General features: G+C 52.7%; 1 protein-coding gene across 1 annotated transcript in view; it reads right to left on the bottom strand.

Moving 5' to 3' along the window:
• Window positions 1–22,220, bottom strand: part of RIN3 (Ras and Rab interactor 3) — a 125,142-nt gene that overhangs the window by 4,499 nt on the left and 98,423 nt on the right. Inside the window, exons 8-9 of the mRNA XM_030319824.1 lie at window positions 20,050–20,358; window positions 5,076–5,207 (exon numbers count right to left, since the gene is read on the bottom strand). Of these exons, the coding sequence (XP_030175684.1) occupies window positions 5,076–5,207; window positions 20,050–20,358 (441 nt within the window). The remainder of the gene's footprint in view (window positions 1–5,075; window positions 5,208–20,049; window positions 20,359–22,220) is intronic.

The following is a 22,220-nucleotide window of genomic DNA, read 5'->3' as shown; positions in this document are numbered from 1 at the left end:
ATCATGACCTGAGCTGAAGTCTGTAGCTCAACCGACAGAGCCGCCCAGGAGGCCCTCCCAGGACTTCTTGATTGAAGAGAGGAACCAGCCCCTTACTCTGATTCACACCATTATTAGTTACACCGTGAGTCACCTGCAGCCCCAAGCATGCCTGTTGCATTGGATGAAGCTGCCAACACGTGTCTACAAATTCCACACCTATATGGAAAAAGTCCACACCCTGGCTGGGGAGGTTGTGAGCTAATGTCACGGCTAACACAGAACTTGGGCTGGCATCACGTATCAGAGAAGAGCCAATAAACCACGCATGCGCATCCCTTTGTAGTTGAGCTTAAAGCCAACTGTGCCAGGCACCCTTCCCTGGGGCCCCAGCCCTCGCTGCCCTGAGAGCCCATCTCCTCTAGCTGGCATGCCTCCAAGGCACTGTCCCCACCTGTGATCATGTCTCCCTGGCTAGTAACGGAGGAGCTGAGTGCAGTGCACTGACTGGGAGCGTTCAGGTTTGGAGTCAGAGAGCACAGTCCAGGTCTGTGCCCTTCAGCAGCCAGCCCTGTGATCTCGGGGGAATTACTGTCCTCTCTATGCCTCAGTTTCCTCATTTACTTTTCCCAGAATGTTGTAAAAAGTAAATGAGATGAATACTGTCGAGTGCAGGGCTTAATCGAATGTGAGTAATGCAGGTAGTTAGGTGACCTAAGGGAGATGCTCTAGAGGCTTCTCACCTTCTCCCAGACAACTTCCCCTTGACTTGGGGCCATGCCATGCAGTGCCTGCCAGGACCACTAGGTGGCAGGCAACCCCTCCCACCGTGAGTTTGGGAGCTGGTTGTTCCCTTTGGGGAGAGTGTTGTCCTTTGATGGAGAAAACTCACTACCCCTTTTAAGATATTTAAACAGGGGCACCTTGGTGGCTCAGTTGATTAAGCGTCCAGCTTCACCTCAGGTCATGATCTCATGGTCCGTGAGATCAAGCCCTGTGCTGATGGCTCAGAGCATAGAGCCTGCTTAGGATTCTGTCTCCCTCTCTCTCTGTCCCTCCCCCACTCACACTCTGTCTCTCAAAAATGAATAAATGTTAAAATTTTTTTAAAATTAAAACAAATGTTAAAATATTAAATGTTAAAAATGTTAAAAAAAATTAAAAAAAATTTTTTTTTCATTTATTTTTGAGACAGAGAGAGACAGAGCATGAGTAGGGGAGGGTCAGAGAGAGAGGGAGACACAGAATCCGAAACAGGCTCCAGGCTCTGAGCTGTCAGCACAGAGCCCGATGCGGGGCTCGAACTCATGGACCGCGAGATCATGACCTGAGCCGAAGTCGGATGCCCAACTGACTGAGCCACCCAGGCGCCCCCCAAAAAATTTTTTTTAATAAAAAAAAAAGATATTTGCACAGCATGGCCAGATGTCAATCAGTGCAGAGGGGATGTGGGCAAAGGTGACCATGGGGGTGCTTCTAGAAGAGGTTTGGATTTTGAGCTGGCTCCAGCCAGGTGCACAGCAGCTGCCAGGGTCTCCCGTCTGCCCGTATTTGCCCAGATTTGTGGGAGCTGCAGAGAGAGAGGCTAGAAGGAGGCTGGGATCCGATCAGCCCAATGTTCAGGCGCTCTCTACTTCTTATAGGAAGTCCCTGATCTCTCATGCCTGATAAGCCTGCTTCAACGAAAGCAGGACCCAATCACTGGTCTTTTTACCAAATTAGCAGCACTCAGAACCAGCTGAAAGAACATGAGGGTGTCAAAGAATGCAGTCAGACTCGCAAGGCCTTTGGTTGAATGCAGGATGCTGGGGCACCCAGACAGTGTGAAAACCCCACATCTAGCCCAGCACATGTGCTTTCCCAAGCCAGAGACGTTACGGGACTTGTCCAAGGTCTCCAGCCAATCAGAGGCAGAACCGGGGCCGAAATCCAGCCTGCAAACCTCTCTTTTTACTACACTGGTATTAGTTCTCCTCTTAAGATGGAGGAACTGACGTTCTCTAGAGTGGGGGCTCCCTGAGAGCCTGCCCCGTCCCAGGCATCTCTGAGCTCCTCAGAGCACCCACCCCCCTGTAAGGCAGGCTCTTCTTTGTATCTGAGCCTCAGGGGCTTTGGGAACGGAGCACCCTGTGTGCGATACCAGACAGTTAGGACAGGCTGCAAAGCTGGGGAAACGCAGGAACGCTGTCCGCCTCGTGCTCTGTCCCTCTGCCCCTCGGCCCAGTTACTTCTAGATGAAGGTCTGCTGGCTGTCAGACTTGAAGGGTGGACGCCCCGGCCCAAGCTGAAGACACCCACATCATCTCACTACCGGAGGCCTCGCCTATGAGGCTGGGCCTGTCCTGGGTGCTGGGACTTCCCACCTTGACTATCAGAGTAGGAACAGAGAGAGGTACAGGGAGGCCTCTTGGTGTATGCAGCATGATGTAAAGTTGGTCCTCTGGGCCTCAGAGCTGCCACGGGCAGGCTCTATCACCAATGTCGGTGGGGGCCGGGAAGGGATGCTGGGAGGGGCCGTATACGGTGCATGGCAAGGCTGTGTGTGCCCTGCCCGCCTCTTTACTTCCAGCAAACACCTCAAGGATTCCTTAGAAATCTTCCCACGTGGGGGTGCCTGGGTGGCTCCACTGGGTAAGCATCTGACTTCAGCTCAGGGTTCGTGGGTTCGAGCCCCGCGTTGGGCTCTGTGCTGATACCTCAGAGCCTGGAGCCTGCCTCAGATTCTGTGTCTCCCTCTCCCTCTCTGTCTCTCCCCAGTTTGTGCTCGCTCTCTCTCAAAAATAAAAAAATAAACCTTAAAAAAAAAAGGATCTAGGTTCTAAAAAAAAAAAAAAAAGAAACCTTCCCATGGAGCCAGAGACTGACTACTTCAGTTTGAAAGAGGGCAGGGTACAGGGTATTCAGGCAGCCTTGGGTCAGAAACTGTAAACTAAGACCTTTATGTATTTACTGGTACTTGCCTTGTCTCAAAAGCACTTAACATAGCCCAGAATAGACCAGCATTCCCGCCTGAAGGACCTTTGCTTTCCTACCCAAACCCCGGGTAGCCTCAGGAATAGAAAGAAGGATCCTAGGAGGCCATGGCAGGATTGTGGTGGGGATCGCAGGCCCATTAGGAGAGGGTAGCTGGGCCAAGGACGTCCCTGCCCTCTCCCTGTTCAGCTGCTATGCCTGGCCTGGAGCCTCCTTTGGCCATAAAGATTCAGGCTGAGAAGGGAGTAGGAGTCATAGTGGCCAAGGCTTGGCTGACCACTGCTAGAGAGCAAGCCAGGACTCAGACCATGGCAGAGCCCCATGGTCTAGCTCCATTATTCCACCCCTCAAGTGTTTTTCTCCAACACTGTCTCTAAGACACTAAAAAAACCTATGGGGTTGGGGCTAGTTCTTTAATAGGATTTATAAGTGATTTCTTCCCACTTATAGCAGAACTATTTCTTCCCACTCAGCAGCAGTGCCCTTGGTGGAAAATTTGAAAGATGGAGAGGTGGGTTGGTGGATGGATGGATGGATGGATGAAAGAAAGGGTGGGTGGATGGGTAGGTGCATAGGTATATGGGTAGATGAATGAATGGGTGGGTGGGTAGGTATATGGGTAGATGGATGGATAGATAGATAGATAGATAGATAGATAGATAGATAGATAGAATAGATGGGTGGATGGATGATGGATGGATGGATAGACAGATGGGTGGGTGGGTGATGGGTGGGTAGATGATGGATGGATGGACAGAGAGATACATGGGTGGGTGGATGATGGATGGATGGGTGGACGGGTGAGTGGATGGATAGGTGGATGGTGGATAGATGGATGGAAGGATGGATGGATAGATTGGATAGATGGGTGGGTGGATGATGGAGGGATGGATGGATGTACTGGACAGCAGATAAGCACTGCTTAAGGAAGCCTGGCTTCCACTGAATTCCTACACCCTCTGGAAGACAGGTTGTTACAACTGCAGAACTTTTTTTGAGAGGAGAGAGAGAGAGAGAGGGAGAGAGAGAGAACCCATGCAAGTGCACACACACACGAGTGGGGGAGGGGCAGAGGGAAAGGGAGAGAGAGAATCTTAAGGAGCCTCCATGCCCAGAGTGGAGCCCGACACAGGGTTAACTGCAGAACATTTTTAACTGAAGAGGAGAAAAATAGCTCCGGAGGTCCCAGGGCCCTAGTCAAAGTTATATGGGACAGCAAACTTCAAGGCTTTACACGCTCCCCTGAGTTTCCAAGAACTCACAGAACCACCCATGTCACACTGTCACCCCAGAGGCCAACACACGCTAAAAATGCAAACAGATGTAAAGTGGGCCAGCTTATCTCAAGAACCACAAGGCCCAAAGGGGACACTCGGGCCCCGAGAATCTCACTTCGTCCTTTGGGGCTGACGTGTCAGAGCTGATATCTGGGCTGTCTGCACCTCAAGGATTGTTGGTGGAGGAGTGGCCAAGGCAAAGTGGGTGGGGGGGAAGTGGTGGGAAGGAGGAAAGGGGAAGGGAAACTGAGCATGGGGTGAGCAAACACACCTCTGCCATCATCCTACTCGGGAGTGCAGGTTCCATGTCCCAGCATCAACCTTCTCTCACGGACACAGGACCTGGCCACGGCTGAATGAGGAGGGGGCCGACAGTTCCCAGGGCCACCCCTGTCTAAGAACCGATCATTATTCCCTGCTCAGACTCCTTCCCTTGGTGGGTCCACCCACTGATTCAGCCTTGTCTTTTATGCTACCAGCAAATGCTGTTCCCTCTGTGAAGAATGGCTCTCCCACTTCTTTCACGGTCTGGCTCCTCTCCAGCCTTCAACACTCAGCTCAGGTATCACCTCCTCCTGGAAGCCCTCCCTGCCTGCACAGCCTGGGCACCGCGCACCTATACACTGCGGACTTCCCATCATTCCAGCATCCGTCAAGCAGTGGTGACAGGGTCTCTTTACTGGCCCAGCTCCCCTGCTGGTCTGTGAGCTCCCGCAGGACAGGGCCCGTGTCCAGGCCCTGTGTCTTGTCCTTGGGGCTCAGTGGAATCTGGCATCCGGGAAGTTGCTTGTTGGGCTGTGCAGCGGACCCTGGCGGCCTGGAGAGGGGCCTGGGGTGGGGACTCACCCTCGCCCAGCTGCAGGGCAGGGTCCATGAGCTCCATCATGTACTCCACGTTGAGGAGCATCTCCGTGAGGTTGCTGCGGGCCAGGACGTACATGAGCACGGGCAGGAAGTCGTCTGCGCCGTAGGGCTTCCCTGGGAGGAGAAAGGGTGCAGAAAGTAGTGAGTGTGAGGTTCTCCTTGTGAGCCATTCTCTGCCCTCGGGAAGAGGACAGCGGTTCGCTGGGTGGGGGCCGGTCTCCCCTGGAAGAGGAACCTTGCAGCCTTCTCATGACTCAGGACAGGGGCAACCTGGGACCAGCTTTCTCAGGGATGTCTGAGACACAGCCCAGGGTTAGGAAGAAGGAACTGAGAGAGCCACCCTCCACTGGAGTGGTCAAGTCCCAACCCCTTCCTCTTCCCCAGCTCTTCCCCCTCAATGCCCCTGGCTGCTAACTTTTTTTTTTTTTTTTTTAAGATTTTTATCCCTAAAGTAATCTCTATACCCAACATGGGGCTCGAACTCACAACCCTGAGAATGAGTTGCACCCTCCACCGACAGAGCCAGCCAGGTGCCTCCCACCCTCGCTGCTTGCTTGACAGTCAAGTTCATATCACACTTATTCAGGAAGCCATCCAGAAGCAGCTGTCTAACAGTGATGTATTCGGGAGGGTTCCCTGTCCCTTTTAACCACATCTCCCTCTGCATCTGCAAAACAGAAAGCCCTCCCTCAATCAGTACTACGTGGTTGGAAATCCCACCATTCAACCTTCACTGTATTGGGTTAAGCAGGGCCCTGTCCTGAGGGGTTCTTTTAACACGTAAATACCTCTGAAAGGAATAACTCATCACTTCTGCTTTTGTGGGAGATGTTCTCATGGCTCAGAGGATCTTGACAATAATACATGCTTTGGGGAAGAGACAAGGGTGGACAGTGGGCCTATGAGATGCCTCCCCTGTTGGGCTCCGGGATGGCTCTGGTGACTGACTGGCAATACGAAGGCACGGGCTGGATGTGGAGGGAAGAATTCCTACAAGGACAGAATCCCCTGGAGTCCCTCAGTTGGCACATTGGCATTCCCCCCCTCTTTTTTTTAATGTTTATATATTTTTGAAGGGAGAGAGAGAGTGTGAGTGGGGGAGGGAGAGAGAGAGGGAGACACAGAATCGGAAGCAGGCTCCAGGCTCCGAGCTGTCAGCACAGAGCCCCACGCGGGGCTCGAACCCACGAGCTGTAAGATCATGACCTGAGCCGATGTCGGATGCTTAACTGACTGAGCCCCTCAGGCGCCCCAGGAGGAGTCTTGCTCATAAGAGCCCACCTGCTCGCTCATTCATTCATTCATCATTCATTCACTTAAGCCCTCGTACTAACCACCCTATTCCTTGGGTGTCACCTGCCCAGGTGACAAGATCTGATTTTTTCTGGATTCCAGCAGGGACCAGAAAGATGTGAGTAAAGGAGATGGTGTGACAGAGGTTTGAGAAGAGTGGAAGCTCAGTGTTGAGTTTAGCAGCCCCTCCAGAGGCCCTGTGTCCCGCTGCCCATGCCTGCACAGGCCGCCCACCCCTGGGTGCCGGGAGGCACGATCGAGCCACGCTTCCGTGGGCTCCGTGTGTCCACGCCTCTCCAGCACAGGCCAGCGCGCTCCTCCTCTGTCCTCCACGCTCCCCACGGTACAGTGCTGGCACCGCGGGGGCCTCTGACGATGTCTCTCCCATGGGGGCCCCTTCTGCTTACAACCCATCCTTGGTCGGTTTCCCAGAGAACAGTGTGCCCTGTGGCCGGCTTCCTGGCCACACTCAGTTCCTACATCTGCAAAATGGGGCCAGCAGCACGAGCCCTGATGGCCTTTTGGGGTTTTTGAGAGAATAAGGTGAGCAAAACAGCAAAGTGTTTGGTACCTGTAAAGTGCTACGGAAAAGTGAGCTATTACTGACGTCTCTGTTCTGCTGTCTCAAGGGGCCTCTGTTTTCCCACCTGTGAAATAAACAGGCTGAAGGGGTTGGTAACACACAGCACCGAAAAGCAGAGTCGGACCCAGAGCGTGAGCCTCAATGCACTTCTTACCAGCTGTGTGACCTGGGCTAACTGCTTGACCTCTCTGAGCCTGTATTTCTAGTCATGCATGATGTGCCACAGATTACACGACATCCCATAGGATTTTGGTGAGAATTCTATACAAGGATTTAAGGATTTACCCATAGCACTCCCACATGCTCCCATGGAAATGCCTTCTTCCCATTCCAGTTCTGTGTGTGTGTGTGTGCGCGCACAGGTGTGTGTTTAATGTTTATTTACTTATTTTGAGGTGGGGAGAGGTAGAGAGAGAGGGAAAGCAAGAATCCCAAGCACGCTCCGCACTGTCAGCACAGAGCCTGGTGCAGGGCTCAAACCCACGAACCATGAGATCATGACCTGACCCAAAATCAAGAATTGGACACTTAACTGTCTGAGCCAACCCAGGCACCCCTGCAGCTCTGTGTTCCGAGGCTCTCTGGTTATTTGTTTCAAAATTCCTGTCCCGTCCCTACACAAAATTAGTCCGTTTTGGAGAAAGCTCTCCCCTAAACCTTTATAAGCCAGAGACACAACCAACGAGTTCCTGGGGAAAGATTTTGTGCCAGGAGATGTTTTTCATGCTGATAATGTAATTATTAGAATCCTGGCCTACAGGAGATTCTTTTCTTGTTTGAGTTACGAGTTAGGAACTGATGTGAAACAGTCCTGTGCCTTTTGGAATGCACCTATAACTCACGCACCGGCTTAGAGCTGATTGAATTTTTACTGAATTTTACTAGAACGCTGATTTCGTCCTGGTATTGTGTTAATAGCTCACCAAGGGATACAATCAGGCAAGCAAATTTGCTTTTGAGCAGTGGTTCTCCGCTGGGGTGGTTCTGCCCTTCAGGGGCCACTTGGCAGTATCTGGAGTCCTTTTGGGTTGTCACATCAGAGTGGGGGTGCTACTGGCACCTGCGATGCCCAGGACAACCCTCCATCATAAAGATTTACTCAGCCCCAAATGTCTATAGTTCTAAGGGCCAGAAGCTCTGCTTCCGGGGGCAGTGACTTTCAGCAAGAAGGATGGTCAAGCTCTGGCCCTCAGTTTAGGATTCAGAGGCCCTCCGGACTGCGGCTCTGTGCCTTGTGGGGGGATAGAATGTGGTTCATGTGTTTCTTTGTCTCCCCATGCTCTCCCTGAGAAGCCTGGCCAATGCTCAGGAAGGGCTTTGGGGCCCGCTTCCTCAGTCCCCAGCACATTCTGCTTAGCCACCTACTGCAAGGGCTCCCGTGATCCCACGACTGTCCCTCCAGCTACCCGTAAACATCCCCTTTCTGTCTCCCCGGGACACAGAGCAGGGCACAGCAGCGGTGGGCAGGAAGGGGTGCCTCCCCAAGTTCCCCAGGCTCCGGTGGACCTTTACAGACACCCCACGAGTCCTTCCCCTCGCCAGGGGGCAAACCAAGTGTTTCGTCATTTCCTGGAAACCAGCCCTGGCTGCAAACTTTCCCATTTCTGTCAAGGAGCCCACGGCTCCCTGCCCCCGTCCCAGGGTGCAAGGCCTGGGAGTCCCCTTCTTCCTCTGGGGTTCTCTGTTCCCTGTGGCCAGGCAGGTCAGAGCCCCAGACGAATCTTCCTTGTAACTCCTCCCTGCACTCACATTTTGCTTTTTCCGGCCCTACTTCCCTATGCCTGCCCTCCCAGCAGGGTCTCTGTCCTTTGATCCACTCTGTCCACTAACCCATCTCCTGCGAGTATAGCTCTGATCATGCTATTTCTCTTCTCAAGAACCATCAATGGCTCTCCCCTGCTTAGAGAATCAGGTCTGGATCTCTTACCCTGACATTCAAGGCCTTCCACAACTGGGCCCATAAACACCTGTCCAATATGATTACTCTCTTCCAGCCACCCTGTCTAGTTGATGGCCTGAGAACAAGTCACCTGCATTCTGGCCCCTTGGTATTTGCCACAGTCACCTATCGGGCATGGCTTGTCCTTACCTTCCCCCTCCCACACAGCACCAACATTTGTGGGCCATTCTAAAAGCAAAGCATATTTTATAAATATTATACCAATGCATTCCTAAAACAACTCTGTGAGGTGGGTTAGATCCATTGTGCCCACTTTATAGATGAGGAAAGCGAGCCCCAGTGAAGTTAAGCTACTTGCCTAAGGTTGCATGGCTAGGATGTGGTGAACCAGGACTTGAATCCAACTTTTTCTTACCCACAATCCCAGGTACCTGGTACTTCAACATTCTTCCTTCAAGTTCCACCTCCTCCACGAAGCCCTCCTAGACTGCCCCCAGCCACCACTGCTTATTCTATATTCCAACTTCCAGCTCAGAACGACATGCTGCCTTCATCACCTTCTCACACAACATTCCTCCGAATCATGGGCCATTCCCCGAACTCCATTCCTCGTGCCTTTGCACACCCATTTCCCTCTGCTGGGGACACCTTCCCTAGCTCTCGGAAACAAACTTCTCCTTCTTTGCCCTCTCCCACATCCTCAGGCACAGGTGAGCACTTCCTGCTCCAGCTCCCAAACACCTTGACTTCAGAGCCTGCCCTTTTCCTTGGACTATGAGCTCCTCGAGGGCCAGGACGGAGGCTGGGTGAGCTTGGGCAAGTCTCTTAACCTTTCTGAGCCTCTGCCCCATCACTGCCTTTCCGGTCCCCAGCACAGGGCTTGGGATGTTGGACATTGACAACGGACTGAATGGAGCCACATGTGTGCTCCCACTGGCCTCCGCTCTGTCCTGTCCAGGGCTGGGGCCATGGTCAAGGATACTAGGATCCTCTGTGGGTCTTAGACAGCGGTGAGCTGGGAAATGGCCAACAACTGCCTCTCCGAAGGGAAAAATAAGCTCCGATTTGCAGGGTTTGCCAATTTCTGTGGTATAAATATTTCCACAGCGGCCCATTTCAAGCTACCGACATGAACGTGGAACGGGAGAGAGGTACATGATTAGCTCTCATGGCATGACCAGCTGACTCAGGACACCAGCGGCCCTGGATTCATCAAGCCCAATCTCACTGTGAGGAGGCCGAGGTTCAGAGATCAGAGAAATTTGCTCAAAGCCCCACAGCCGGTTAGTGATGGATCTATGACTAGAATCTGGGTCTCTCTTCGCTGATGTAGGTGGGAAAGGCCCACACAGACTCTCTGACTTGATAGCTACTTGCAGACAAACATAAGCCACAAGCATTGTTTAAATGCTCCAGCTCTCTGATATTCCAGGGCTAGGTAGGGCTGCGGTCTCCTTCCTGTGAAGCCAGGAGCCCAAGGCATGAGCTCAGCCTGTGCACAGGGGGAGCACTGGGAGCAGCACTGGGATACGGAGGCACAGCTCCAAAGTAATTCTCCGTGATCAGAACATCTGGCTTGCGCGGGTCAGAGACCACGTCCATCAGGCTGTGCCTCCCAGAGCCCTGCTGGGCCACAGCCTGCAGTGCCTGGTGATTTCTGCTTTCTTTTCGTGCCAAAGTCACATCTGTTTTCCATCAGTAGGTATGGGGGGTGGGGGGCGGTGGGCAATCACACGTTAAAGGGCTGGCTCGGTGCCTCGTGCATATTTCATCAGCGGGCAGGTTTTCGAGGAGAGTTCTGATAAAAAGGCGCTGAATGCGCTCGCCTCGTGCAGACCGTGTGAGTACTGCATCAGGAAGCCCCCAACTCTGTCCCTTCACTGTGTGATCTGGGGCCGCTCACTCTGAGCCTCAGTCTTCTCATGTGAAAACGGGCTGATGATAAAACTCACCCAGACTTCAGACTGGGGGCGCCTGGGTGGCTCAGTCGGTTGGGCGTCCGACTTCAGCTCAGGTCATGATCTCACAGCTCGTAGTTCAAGCCCCGCGTCGTGCTCTGTGCTGACAGCGCGGAGCCTGGAGCCTGCTCTCTGCTCCTCCTGGAGCCTTCTCTCTGCCCCGCCTCTGCCCCTACTCACACTCTGTGTCTCTTGCTCTCTCTCAAAAATAAATAAACATTAAAAAAAAAAATTAATTCCGATTGTCATGCCAGGTTGCTGTGAACCTCAAGTGAGTGGCTGGGTTAAAAATTAGGTTTTAGATCACTTGTCAATGATCTAAATGAGCAGTTGGCCTATCTTTCTGTAAAGGGCCAGGTAGTAGTTATTTTTAGTTTCGAGGGCTATGTGGTCTCTATCCCAACTACTCGATTCAGCAGTTGTAACAAACGCAGCCATAGACACTGTAAATGAATGGGTGTGGCTGTTTCTATGAGTTTATTTACAAAATCAAGTAGGGGGCCAGAGTTGGCCTGCAGGCCATAGTTTGCAGACTCCTGATCTAGATAGAGGAAGGGTGTATCATCTTACTATAACTGTCCCTCCAAATTTGTTGACCGGGCTCTTACTGAAAGTGGTGGCTGATGCAATAGTCCTGGGGCAGACAAGGTACAGGACTGTGATGTGCTTTGACTCTTATTTTCCACCATGATTCCCATTTAAAGTCACTTCCTTCCTCCAGGAAGTATTAACTGAAGACCCCCACTTCCCACAAACTAGGTTAATGCCCTTATGATGGGTTTCCCCTGCCCTGTCCCTGCAGAATGGGAAAATGGATACTGTACATTAACTCAGAGAGGCCTCCCCTGACCACCCAACGCAGAGCGGCAAACGCCTCTGACATTCCCCAGACCCTTCTCCGTGTTTGATTCAGCCTGCTGGCACGTTTCAGCATCTAATGACATAGTTTATGCTTCTGGTTCCTTATTTATTACCTGCCTCGCCTCATAGAATGAAAGCTTTGTGAAGGCAAGGGTTTCATCGTGCTCACTGTTCATATCCAGTATTTCCACTGTGCCTGACCTGCTCTAGGTTCTTTTTTTTTTAATGTTTATTTACTTTTGAGAGAGAGAGAGACAGAGACAGAGACAGAGTGTGAGCGGGGGAGGGGCAGAGAGAGAGGGAGACACAGAATCAGAAGCACGTTCCAGGCTCTGAGCTGTCAGCACAGAGCCCGATGCAGGGCTCAAACCCATGAACTGCGAGATCATGACCTGAGCCAAAGTCAGACGCTTAACTGACTGAGCCACCCAGATGCCCCACGCACTAGGTTCTTAATAAATATATCTGCTAAATGAATGAATGGATACCATTTGTCACACGGTATGACTGTCGCTTGTTTAATGCTCCGTTATCCCACTTGAATTGTGACCATCTTAAAAACAGGGACTGGGTTTTCCTGTTAACATCCATATTGTCATTTCTTGTTAGTCCCACTGTTGAATGAATGAACTTATTTGATAAACACACGGGGTGGTAGGAAGTAGAGAACAGCACCTATAACAGGAGGTTTTCAGTTTACTTTTATAGTGGAAGACTTTCATTTTTTTAATGTTTACTTATTTTTGAGGGGGGGAGCACGTGTGTGCTGGGGAGGGGCAGAGAGAGGGGGAGAGAGAATCCCAAGCAGGCTCCCGACTGTCAGCACAGAGGCTGGCTCAGGCCTGGATCCCACCGAACCGTGAGATCACGACCTGAGCCAAAATCAAGAGTCTGACGCTTAACTGACTGAGCCACTCACGCGCCCAGGGAAGCCTTTCATTAAGGGGTATTTTAGGCAGAACTTGGCTTCTCTGGTTGATTCACAGTGGGGGCTGGCCTGCTCTTCTCTCCCTCCACTGTCCCCTGCAAATGGCCCTCAGCTATGTCTGTGGCCTCTGGGGAGCTCTCGGCTGCCAGTTTGAAAACCACTGGTCTAGTCTGAACTCCCAGCTGCACGGCTGAAAGAGCGGGAGCCCAGGGAGGAGGGAAGAGGGGTGGAGGGTTCCCCGCAGTCTGTGGCTGACGTGGGATGAGAAGCCAGCCTCCGCCCACTGAACCCCCCTCCAAAGCTGCCCCGTTGGGTCATGTGGGCTTTCTGCAGACGCCGCTTAAGCCTCAGTTCTGCTTTGAGCCACACCGCATCCCCGAGGAAATTACTCCAGCTCACCAGGTTCCTCTTCGGAGAGCTCAGCCCGCGAGCCAGTCCAGCCACACAGGCCGCGGGCTCGGAGCCCTGCGGCCCAAAGTCCCAGCCTGGCTGGAAAAGGCGCGAGGCCTCCTCTGACTCGGGCCTGACTTCTCTGAGGTCCTCGCTGACCCCAGGACACCCCAGAGAGGGAGGACAGCGCACGGTTGGGCGCGGGACCTGGCTCCACTCGCCTGCTCGGGGAAGACGCTGAGTGTGCTGCCCAGCCTCGCTGAGCCTCAGTCTCCTCGGCTCTAAAGTGGGGGCAACAATAGTGTCTACACCTCAAGAAGTGGTTCTGAGGATTCGGTGGCAAGACAGGTGGGCAGTGATGAACACGGTGCCCGTGGGGCTACCGGCATGTGAGAAATGCCAGCCAGGAAGGCAACGTGTCTTCTAATGCTCAGAGCACGACATCTTAGAGGGCCCGAGCGCCATTTCTGTTGTGCGGTGGGGGGCGTACAAGCAAGGTTGTGCTTTGCTTCCGGGCCTGGCCCTTGTGTTCTCTCTCTCTCTGTCACCTGGATGTCAATGCCCAGGAGGATTCAGACAGTCTCCCTCGGCCTGGATCCCTGAATGACTCCATGCAGCAGAGCCCCGCCGCCCCCCCCCCCCTTCTCCATCCGCTTGGACTTACATGAGTGAGAAATGCACTTTTATTGGGTAAGAGATTGCGGGGATTAGCAACATAGCTATAATACATAGCAATATATATATAATATATAGCAATATGTTAGCAAATACAGCAGCAAGTATTTTCCTTAACTAATGACCTATTTATCTACCTATCTATATCTCTTTCAAGAAGACCAGAAAGAAATCCAACAAGATACTCATCATCTTTTTCCAACAACAAACATTATTAGTGACTTCTGTATCAGGAATCGGAGGAGACTTTTTTTTTTTTAACATAGATTAAAAAAAAAACCCAAGAGCCTGACCTCCCTCTGTGTCCCCCTGACCCCTGGTCAATGTCACAGGCTCCCCGGGGTCTGCCCTCGCAGCCTCTGCCCCCACCTGAACCAGCTATAGATTCCCAGCTGGCTCTGCGATGTCTGCGAGTGGGGTGAATGGTGAGGGGCTAGAGGGGCTCCAGGACCCTCAGACCACCACCCCTTTGGCCCTTACATCCAAACACCTGGCTGCTGGACACCCCTCCCCCAGGGTCAGGGGCCAGGTTCCATCTCGTGCGGCAAGGCATCTGGGTGTTTACGTGGACTACTGAAAGCACAGAAAAAAGGCAACCTCTTGGCCGTCATTGCCCCCCTCCTGTTGCCTGCTCTCCATCAAAAGAAGGTTCTTTCTGTTCTTTTAGAAAGCGCCCCGCATACGTACACACCACACTCCTCCCTCCTTCCTCCCTCTTGCATTTTGGGGCGGGGCTCTCAGGCTTGAATCTATTTCTCCTCAATGGCGGGGCCAACCCTGTTCTTCGACACTGAGAAGGTTCTTAGACTTTGAGGAGGTGGGAAGAGCTTGTTTGTGGAAGCAACAGGAGAAATGATTCTAGAAGTTCTGGCTGCTCTCCCCAAGCCTCATGAAGTCCATGAGCAACCCAGTCTGCTCCTTGCTGCAGGATGGAGGGCCAAGCTTACCCAAAGCCATTTGTCTCCACAAACACCTGCTCTGCCTGACTCGGGCCCCTAAACTTGCTACCGTAGAGGAAGCACGTGACTGGGATTCAGGAACCTTGGGATCTGTCCCTAGGCTGGCTGCTGCCTATAGTCACAAAAGCACAGGCTTTGGAGTGAGGAACTGTTGGCTTCAAATCCTGGTCCTTTTGTACCCTGGGCATAAAGAACAATACCCTTCTGGGAAAGACGGCCCGGCCAGTTAACTCAGACGTCTCCAAGTTCAGTCCTTCTCTTTGTGCGCCAGCGGGCCTTGCCAGCATCCAGGCCACAGGGACACCACAGGCTATTGCCAGTGTCATGTCAGAGGTAGGCAGGTGGGGCTTCTTCCCTGGAGAGGAGGGGGCTGGGGTGGGGGTGGGGTGGGAGGGAAGGGCTGTTTTCGGCTTTGAGTGGGTCAGTGGTAGAGGTAGGCGGGACCCAAGCTGCAGTGGGCCTTTCCACGGGGTCACCGATAGCTCCCAGAGCTTCCATGCAGGGCTGCTGGTCTGCGGACCACACTTTCGAGCAGCAAGCCTCTGGAAGCCTCTGGCAGGAGGGAGGTGTCGGCTGAGTGTCTGGGGATAGGGGGCCGGGTCCTAAGATCGCAGAATGTCGAAGTCAGAAGAGAATTTAAGAGTCAGTCGGGATCTGGCTGCAAGTGCATAACCTCAATCTAATCATGAGGAAACATCTGACAAACACAAAATGAGGAACTTTCATCAAAAAGAACCAACGGTGAGGGGGTGGGGTGGTGGGAGGGAAACGCGTATTCCTGCAAAACATCAATGTCATAAAAAAAGCAAAGAGAGAAAGGCTGTGGAAATGTTGCAGGTTAAAGGAGGTAAGAGACACATGACAGCTAATTGTGATACCTGACTCCTGACCGGATCCCGAACGGGAGGAGAAAAAGCCAGCAAGGACCTTATTAGCTCCAGTGACAACTTGGAATACAGAGGGTGGCCTAGGTAAAAATATGGTATCAGCGTGAATTTACAAAGCGGACAACTTTACTGTCGTTATGCAAGGGAATGTCCCTGTTCTTAGAAAAGTATCTAGGGGTAAAGGGCCAAGATGTAAGTAACTTAAGCTCAGATGATTCAGGAAGAACATTATGTATGCACAGAGAGAGTGTTTAAGTGATAAAGCCAATGAGCCAATGAAACAAGATGTTAACAATCCACAAAGGGTATGTGGATGTTCCTATTAAAAAATGTTTATCTATTTTTGAGAGAGAGAGAGAGAGAAGGGGAGGGAGAGAGAGAGAGCCAGAGCGAGAGCAGGGGAGGGGCAGAGAGAGAGGGGGACATAGAATTGGAAGCAGGCTCCAGGCTCTGAGCTGACAGCACAGAGCCCGACGTGGGGCTTGAATCCACAAACCGGGAGATCATGGCCTGAGCCAAATTGGGACGCTTAACTGACTGAACCACCCAGGCACCCCTGGATGTTCTTATTTTAATGTAGTATTTCTATTCTCAAGCTTTGTGAAGTCTGAACCCATTTCCAAATGGAAGTTTTAAAAGCTAAAATATTTAGCAGCAGAACTGGTTATTGCAAACAAAATCCCATGTGGGACTCCATGTGTAAAACAGGGACAAACAAGGTCGTGGCCCAGCTTGTGTTGTGTCCCCTTGGTGGCCCCTGGGGTGCCTCCTGGAACCCAGCATGGAGACCACTGGGTGGTGGGGAGGCAGCAGCCATTCCCGCATCCTAACATGTCAGACACTCACACAAGTATTTGGTTGCATCTGGTCCTCGAAACAGCCCTGAGAGGCATTCCCAGACCCATTTTATGAGTGAGAAAACCAAGGTTCTAGGAGATGATTAGTCCCTAGGAGATTAGTCCCTCCTGGACAGAAAACATCCAGATGCCTTCTAGGTGTTCTCCCTGCTCCTGCATGACAACCTGATTAGCAGGTCTTATCATCCTTGTTTCATATGCATGCAGAGGCCCCATGAGATTCACGTCCAAGGCTACAGCACTGAAGCTACAGTTCAAACCCAGGTCTATGAACGAGGCCAAAGCCCCCGCTCTTCTTGGCAGAAGCTGCTTCCTCCCAGGTGAAGAAGCCAGGGCTCGGAGCGGGGCAGCCCCAGCCTGCTAATGGCAGAGGTGAGATTGGAAGCCCGCGGGCTCACAGCCCAGTGCTCCCCCAACAGCGGGAGGGGAACACACTGCTCCTTGACGAGAGACTCATTTGTTCCCAGCGGGGAAATCTTCCCACGGAGCCCCGGCCCTGGCCTGAATTTCTGGGCTCAGAGTTTCCCTGCCTGGGGCTGGCTTCTGAATCAGCAGAGAAGAGTCCAGCCTCCCTCCCGCGAGGACAGGGAAACTCTGAGCGTCCTCGTTCCTCTCTGTTCGTTCATGTGCCTCGCCTGGGCACATCCTCTCCAGCGACTGCCTTTCTTTCCTTTCCTTCTCTCTCGACATTAGCTATTCCTTCCCCCATTCCCTGGTCTCTGGTAAGGTCTGAGTGAGTAAATTCACCATCAGCAAGAATCACGGTGTTTGAAGTCACTGGCAAGAGATAGGGTGTTTAAAACAACTGCAGAAAGCCCAAGGCTTCTGAGTAAACCAGGACTTACTGGGAATGGAACTGTCCCCTTCAGGCCCCAGACCATCTCCCTGATAACGTCTCAGGGTCTGCAGAGTCCTTAGCTCGGATTTTACCCCGAGCCTCGGCGCGGCCCCGGGAGAAATGATTCCCCAAATGAGGAGTTCAGACAGGGAAGGTAATTGCCCTGATTAAGTGACAGCCGCTGGGCTAGATGCAACTTTACAGACTTAATTACATCTCGTGATGGCCCCATAAGGTGGGTATGGCTGTGCCCCTTTAACACAAGGGTAAACTAAGGCTCCAAGCACCTATGTAGCCAGGATACAGTCACATAGCTGGGAAGGAAACCTGGATCTTTCCCGACCACATGCCTCTGAGGTCCCAGGCCAGCCTCTCTGTTCTCTCTCTGAGGCTGCTCCCAGCAAAGGGTCCTGCGGGGCTCTGGCTCCTCTCTGGTTCGATCCGGTTGTACTGTTGCTCCCTGCCCACACTGGGCAGGACACCCCGAGCTCTCCTCCCCAGCTGCTGCACATCTGGGGTAGCCTTGCTCTGGGAAGGACTGAGAAGGTCCTGGCCGGCCCCTTGCCACCTGACAACAGGGTCTTAACCTTCCGTTCCACATTGCTGCTGTGAGCCACACCGGATACTTTCCCAGGGCCCCACACCCTCGGGACCAAGCATGTCGAACTCTGATTGAGAGCTCGGGGTTCTGAAGGCTGCTTGCTGCCCTCATCTTCTTTCCTTGGGGATTTTTAAGGAGTTTACTTGGTTGTGGAGTTCACATGCTGGACTGCTCTCTGGGGTCCGGACTGCACAGGACGCTGGGTCTCAAAGTCTGACATCCGCCCCATGATAAGAAAACCTCCACTTTGCCATACTGTCCCCACTACCAGGGTCTCTTTTCCAGTCACATTTCCAACGTTATGCTAAATGGTGAAGGCGCGGCTCTAACGGCTCTAACTGAACATGGTATCTGCTTAGAGGGAACAGTGTTCGTTCTAATGACAGCAATGGGACACAAGTCAATTTAACCCCAAAGAGTGACTCCAACCTGGAATGGTGGCCAGTACCAGGCCTATGAGGGAGCTTTCCTAGGGGAAGGGGACCTTGCACCATCCCTCAATTGCTTTTTGCTGGCCCATGGCCAAACGGGCCTGCTCTTCTCCAAGGTAGATGGAGAGAATCCCTCCCCTAAAACAGCCACCATTTGTTGGGTCTGTTAGGTCCTGCGCATTGAGGTTGACATTTTACATGTCATTTTATATGTTGCTTCTAATATTCATAAGTGACTGAGTATGGCTTTTGAACCATTAGGGGTCTGAGTTTCCGCTTTGTAAAACAGCTTCCTTGGGTGAAGAAACTGAGCTTTAAGGGGTGAAGTTAATTATTCGAGGTCACAAAGAGAGTAAGCGACAGATCAGAAATTTAAACCCACGTCTGTGTGACAATAAAGGTAACAATCCTTTTGCTCTCCATTACCACGGCTGTCATGTACGGGCACACAGGTTGCTCACTGCACAAGGGCATCCAGCTGAAGAGGTGATCGGGGGATAAAATCCAGCCATCATTCTGTTCACCAAGGCATACACCATGGTGCAATAATGCCTGTTCTTGTCTGCTAGAGGAGTGCTGTGGTAAACGGATTGTAAATGGTCCCAATATTCCCTTCCCTACATCTGTACCCCCTTGCAATGTTACTTTGAAGCTCTTCCTATCAAATGAGTTTAGTCCTTTGCCCCTTGAATCTGAGCCAGTCTTGTGACTAAATAGGTCAGTGAAATGTCAGAATTGTGTTGTGCCAGTCCAACCCAGATCCTAAGAGGCCCTGCAGGCTTCAATTGCTCTCTTGGACCCCAGTGACAGTGATGGGTACAGGCCCAGATTCACCTGCTGGAGAAAGAGAAACATGGCCCAGTAACCTGCATTCCAGACCAGTGAACAGCCACTCAGCCCCCCAACATATGAGCAAGGCCGCCCTAGCCCAGCCAGCCTCCAAACAACCCCTCTGACCACAGACCCATGAGCCAGCCCAGACAAGCTCGGGCACGCCCGACCAGATCAGCATAACTGCCAAACCTCCTCGTGAGCAAACAATAAATGCTAACTGCTTGAGGTGGCTGTTGTGGGTTGAACTGAGTCCCTCCAAAATTCGTACGTTGCAGCCCTAACCCTCAGTATCTAGGAGTGTGACCTTATTTGGAAATAGGGCCGTTGCAGATGTCATCAGTTAAGATGAGGTCATACCAGAGTAGGGAGGACCCTTAATCCAATGTGACTGATGCCCTTGCAGAATGGGGAAGTTTGGACGCACACGCACGCACGCACACACAGGGAGAATGTCGTGTGAAGACTGGAGCGTGTTGCCACAAGCCAAGAACTACCAGAAGCTACCAGAAGAGAGGTCTGGAACACACTCTTCTCCAGAGCCTTCAGAGGCAGCATGACCCTGCCCACAGCTTGATCTTGAACTTCCAGCCTCCAGAACCGTGAGACCATCAATTGCTGCTGTTCTAGCCACCTCGTGTGTGGCCCTTTGTGACGGCAGCCATAGGACACGAATATAGCACCTTCTCCTGATCAACACACACACTGAGCATGGCCTGTGTGCCGTCCTCTATCGTGGCAGCTAATCCTGGCCCCCTCCTGACCCCCAGGTAATGCTGGAGAGGTGCCCGGGGTTCCACTCCGCCATGCCTCGTCCTGCCCAGCAGGGCTCTGAACCTGGAGAGGCCTCCCCGGCGCCTGCTAAGGGCTCCGGAGTCCTTGACGGGGAGGGGGTCAGAGACCGAACAATAGTGCTGTTCCTAGAGAGAGCCCCTAGGCCGGGCTCCTCTGCCTGCCCACCTACCTGGGTTGCCGAGGGCCATGGAGTCATAGATGAGCTTACAGGTCTTGAGCAGGATGGAGATCTTCTTCTCCGGCGAGTAGGCCTTGTACATGCTGGTGAATTTCTGCAGGATCTTCTCCATGATGGGCACCTCCGGCACACTGGTGGTCACACCCAGGTCGGTGGTGGTGGTGGCCAGGATCACCAGCTGGTTCTCCCTGAGCTGCTGCAGCGAGCCGTCCTTGCTGTGGATCTCACGCAGACATGAGTTGATGGCTTCTTTCAACGGCTTTAAGACGCACTTATACAAGGCAGACTCCACAATTGCTTCTGTGGGGGGGGGGGGGGGGGCAAGAGCGGGCCGGTGAGGAACCCAGCGGCCGGATCCTACCAGCAGGCTTTAGTGTTCAACAGTGTGGTGTCCCCATCTCCTTGTCCCTGGAAGGACACACTCGATGCCCCAGCAGTTATGCCCTGCAGTTCTGACACATGGGACAGTGTAGTACCTTCAACAGACAGCCACACTGCCAAGACACTGGCGCAGCGTCTGGGACTGAAACCTTATATCCTGACGCTTTTCATAGGGCATGGTACTGATTAAACTCTCACAGGGTTGCCTACCAATGTACAACTTCAGAGGGCACTGTTTACATGGGAGTTGTGCAGTATACAACCTGTGCAGTTGTACGCGGAGGGCCTGGGTGCCCAGTAAATGTTTGGTAGAAATCTTCTTTTTTTTTTTTTTTTTAATGTTTATTTTTGAGAGAGAGAGACAGAGAGGAAGGGAGAGAGAGAATGGCAGTGGGAGAGGGGCAGAAAGAGAGGGAGACACAGAATCCGAAGCAGGCTCCAGGCTCTAAGCTGTCAGCACAGAGCCTGAAGCAGGGCTTGAACCCATGAACCTTGAGATCATGACCTGAGCCAAAGCTGGATGCTTAACCGACTGAGTCACCCAGGTGCCCCTGGTAGAATTATTTTTGATGTCTCTCTTTGAATTCTCAAATCCACTTGACTCTAGTTTCAAGAATACAGTATATCCAGAATCTAACTTCTTACCACTCCCATGGCTACCACCTCAACCTGGGCTATCTTTTGCTTGAGTTATGTGAGTAGCCTCTTGCCCTGGCCCCTTTTTATCCATTCTCCGCACAGCAACCAGCATAATCCTGCTAAGGCATGTTTGATCATGATATTCCCATGCTCAGAACTCTCCGTTGGCTCCCATCTCATGCACAGTAGAAGCCAAAGTCTTCCCCGTGGCTTAGAAGTCTCCCCCGTGATCTGTTCTCACTCATCACCTTGCTAGGTCCCCTGTGCTTATGCTGCTCCAGCCCCCCCGGCCTCCCTGCTTTTCTGCCAACCTGCCAGGCTTGCTCCTGCCTCAGGGCCTTAGCACCTGCGACTTCCTTTGCCTGGAGAAGTCACTCCACAGCTATCTACATGACCTATTCGTTGCTCAAATGTCATCTTATGCAAGAGGCATCCCGATCAGCTACTGGAATGGGATTTCGTCAGCTTTGCTCTCACAGCAACTCTGCAGCCTACACGTCATGACCACCCCCCTCTGCAGATGGACCAGCTCGGGCTCTGATGGTTGGGTCACAGCTAGGTGGGGCTGAGCAAGGATCTGAACCCATGGCTACTTGCCACCGTGGCTGCTTCGGGTGACAGTAGGGAAACGTTCTTGGGAAGTCTTTTTAGCTCCACCCCATCCCCGGGGAGCAGGGAGGGTCTCAACTATTGCCTAGTAAGGGGAGGCCCCCAGGTCCTGTCTACCTAAGAACACACCTGAGCTGCCCTATCCCTGGGGGATAAGGGAGGGCCCCACGCTCTCGTGGTTGAGTCTCAGGAGAGATCCAGATAACGCCTTCCTTCCATGCAGGCCTGGGCCTGGCCCATGTCTGGGTTTGGTGCTATTCCTAGCTATCTGCCCTCCTCATCACACCTCCTTCTTCCCCTTTGCTTCTCCAGCCTGTGCGACAGGACGCGCGGCCGCCCCGGTCCACCTCAGCCCACTGCTGCCCGTCCTTCCAGGCCCGCATCACGACCCCACTGCCCCAGGGCAGAGCAGCTAGAGAAGCGGTGACCCGAAGGCAGGGACTTGGCGGTTAGCTTCCCCCGAAGCCTCTGGCTCCCGTGGGAGCTGGGCCGAGTCCTTTCTTCATCTACATCCACAAAACGAGAGAAGGCTG

This window comes from Lynx canadensis, chromosome B3 (genome assembly GCF_007474595.2).
Source record: "Lynx canadensis isolate LIC74 chromosome B3, mLynCan4.pri.v2, whole genome shotgun sequence".
Lineage (NCBI taxonomy): Eukaryota > Metazoa > Chordata > Mammalia > Carnivora > Felidae > Lynx > Lynx canadensis.
Note: the sequence above shows the minus strand (reverse complement) of the source record. Positions and strands in the feature narration are given on the sequence as shown.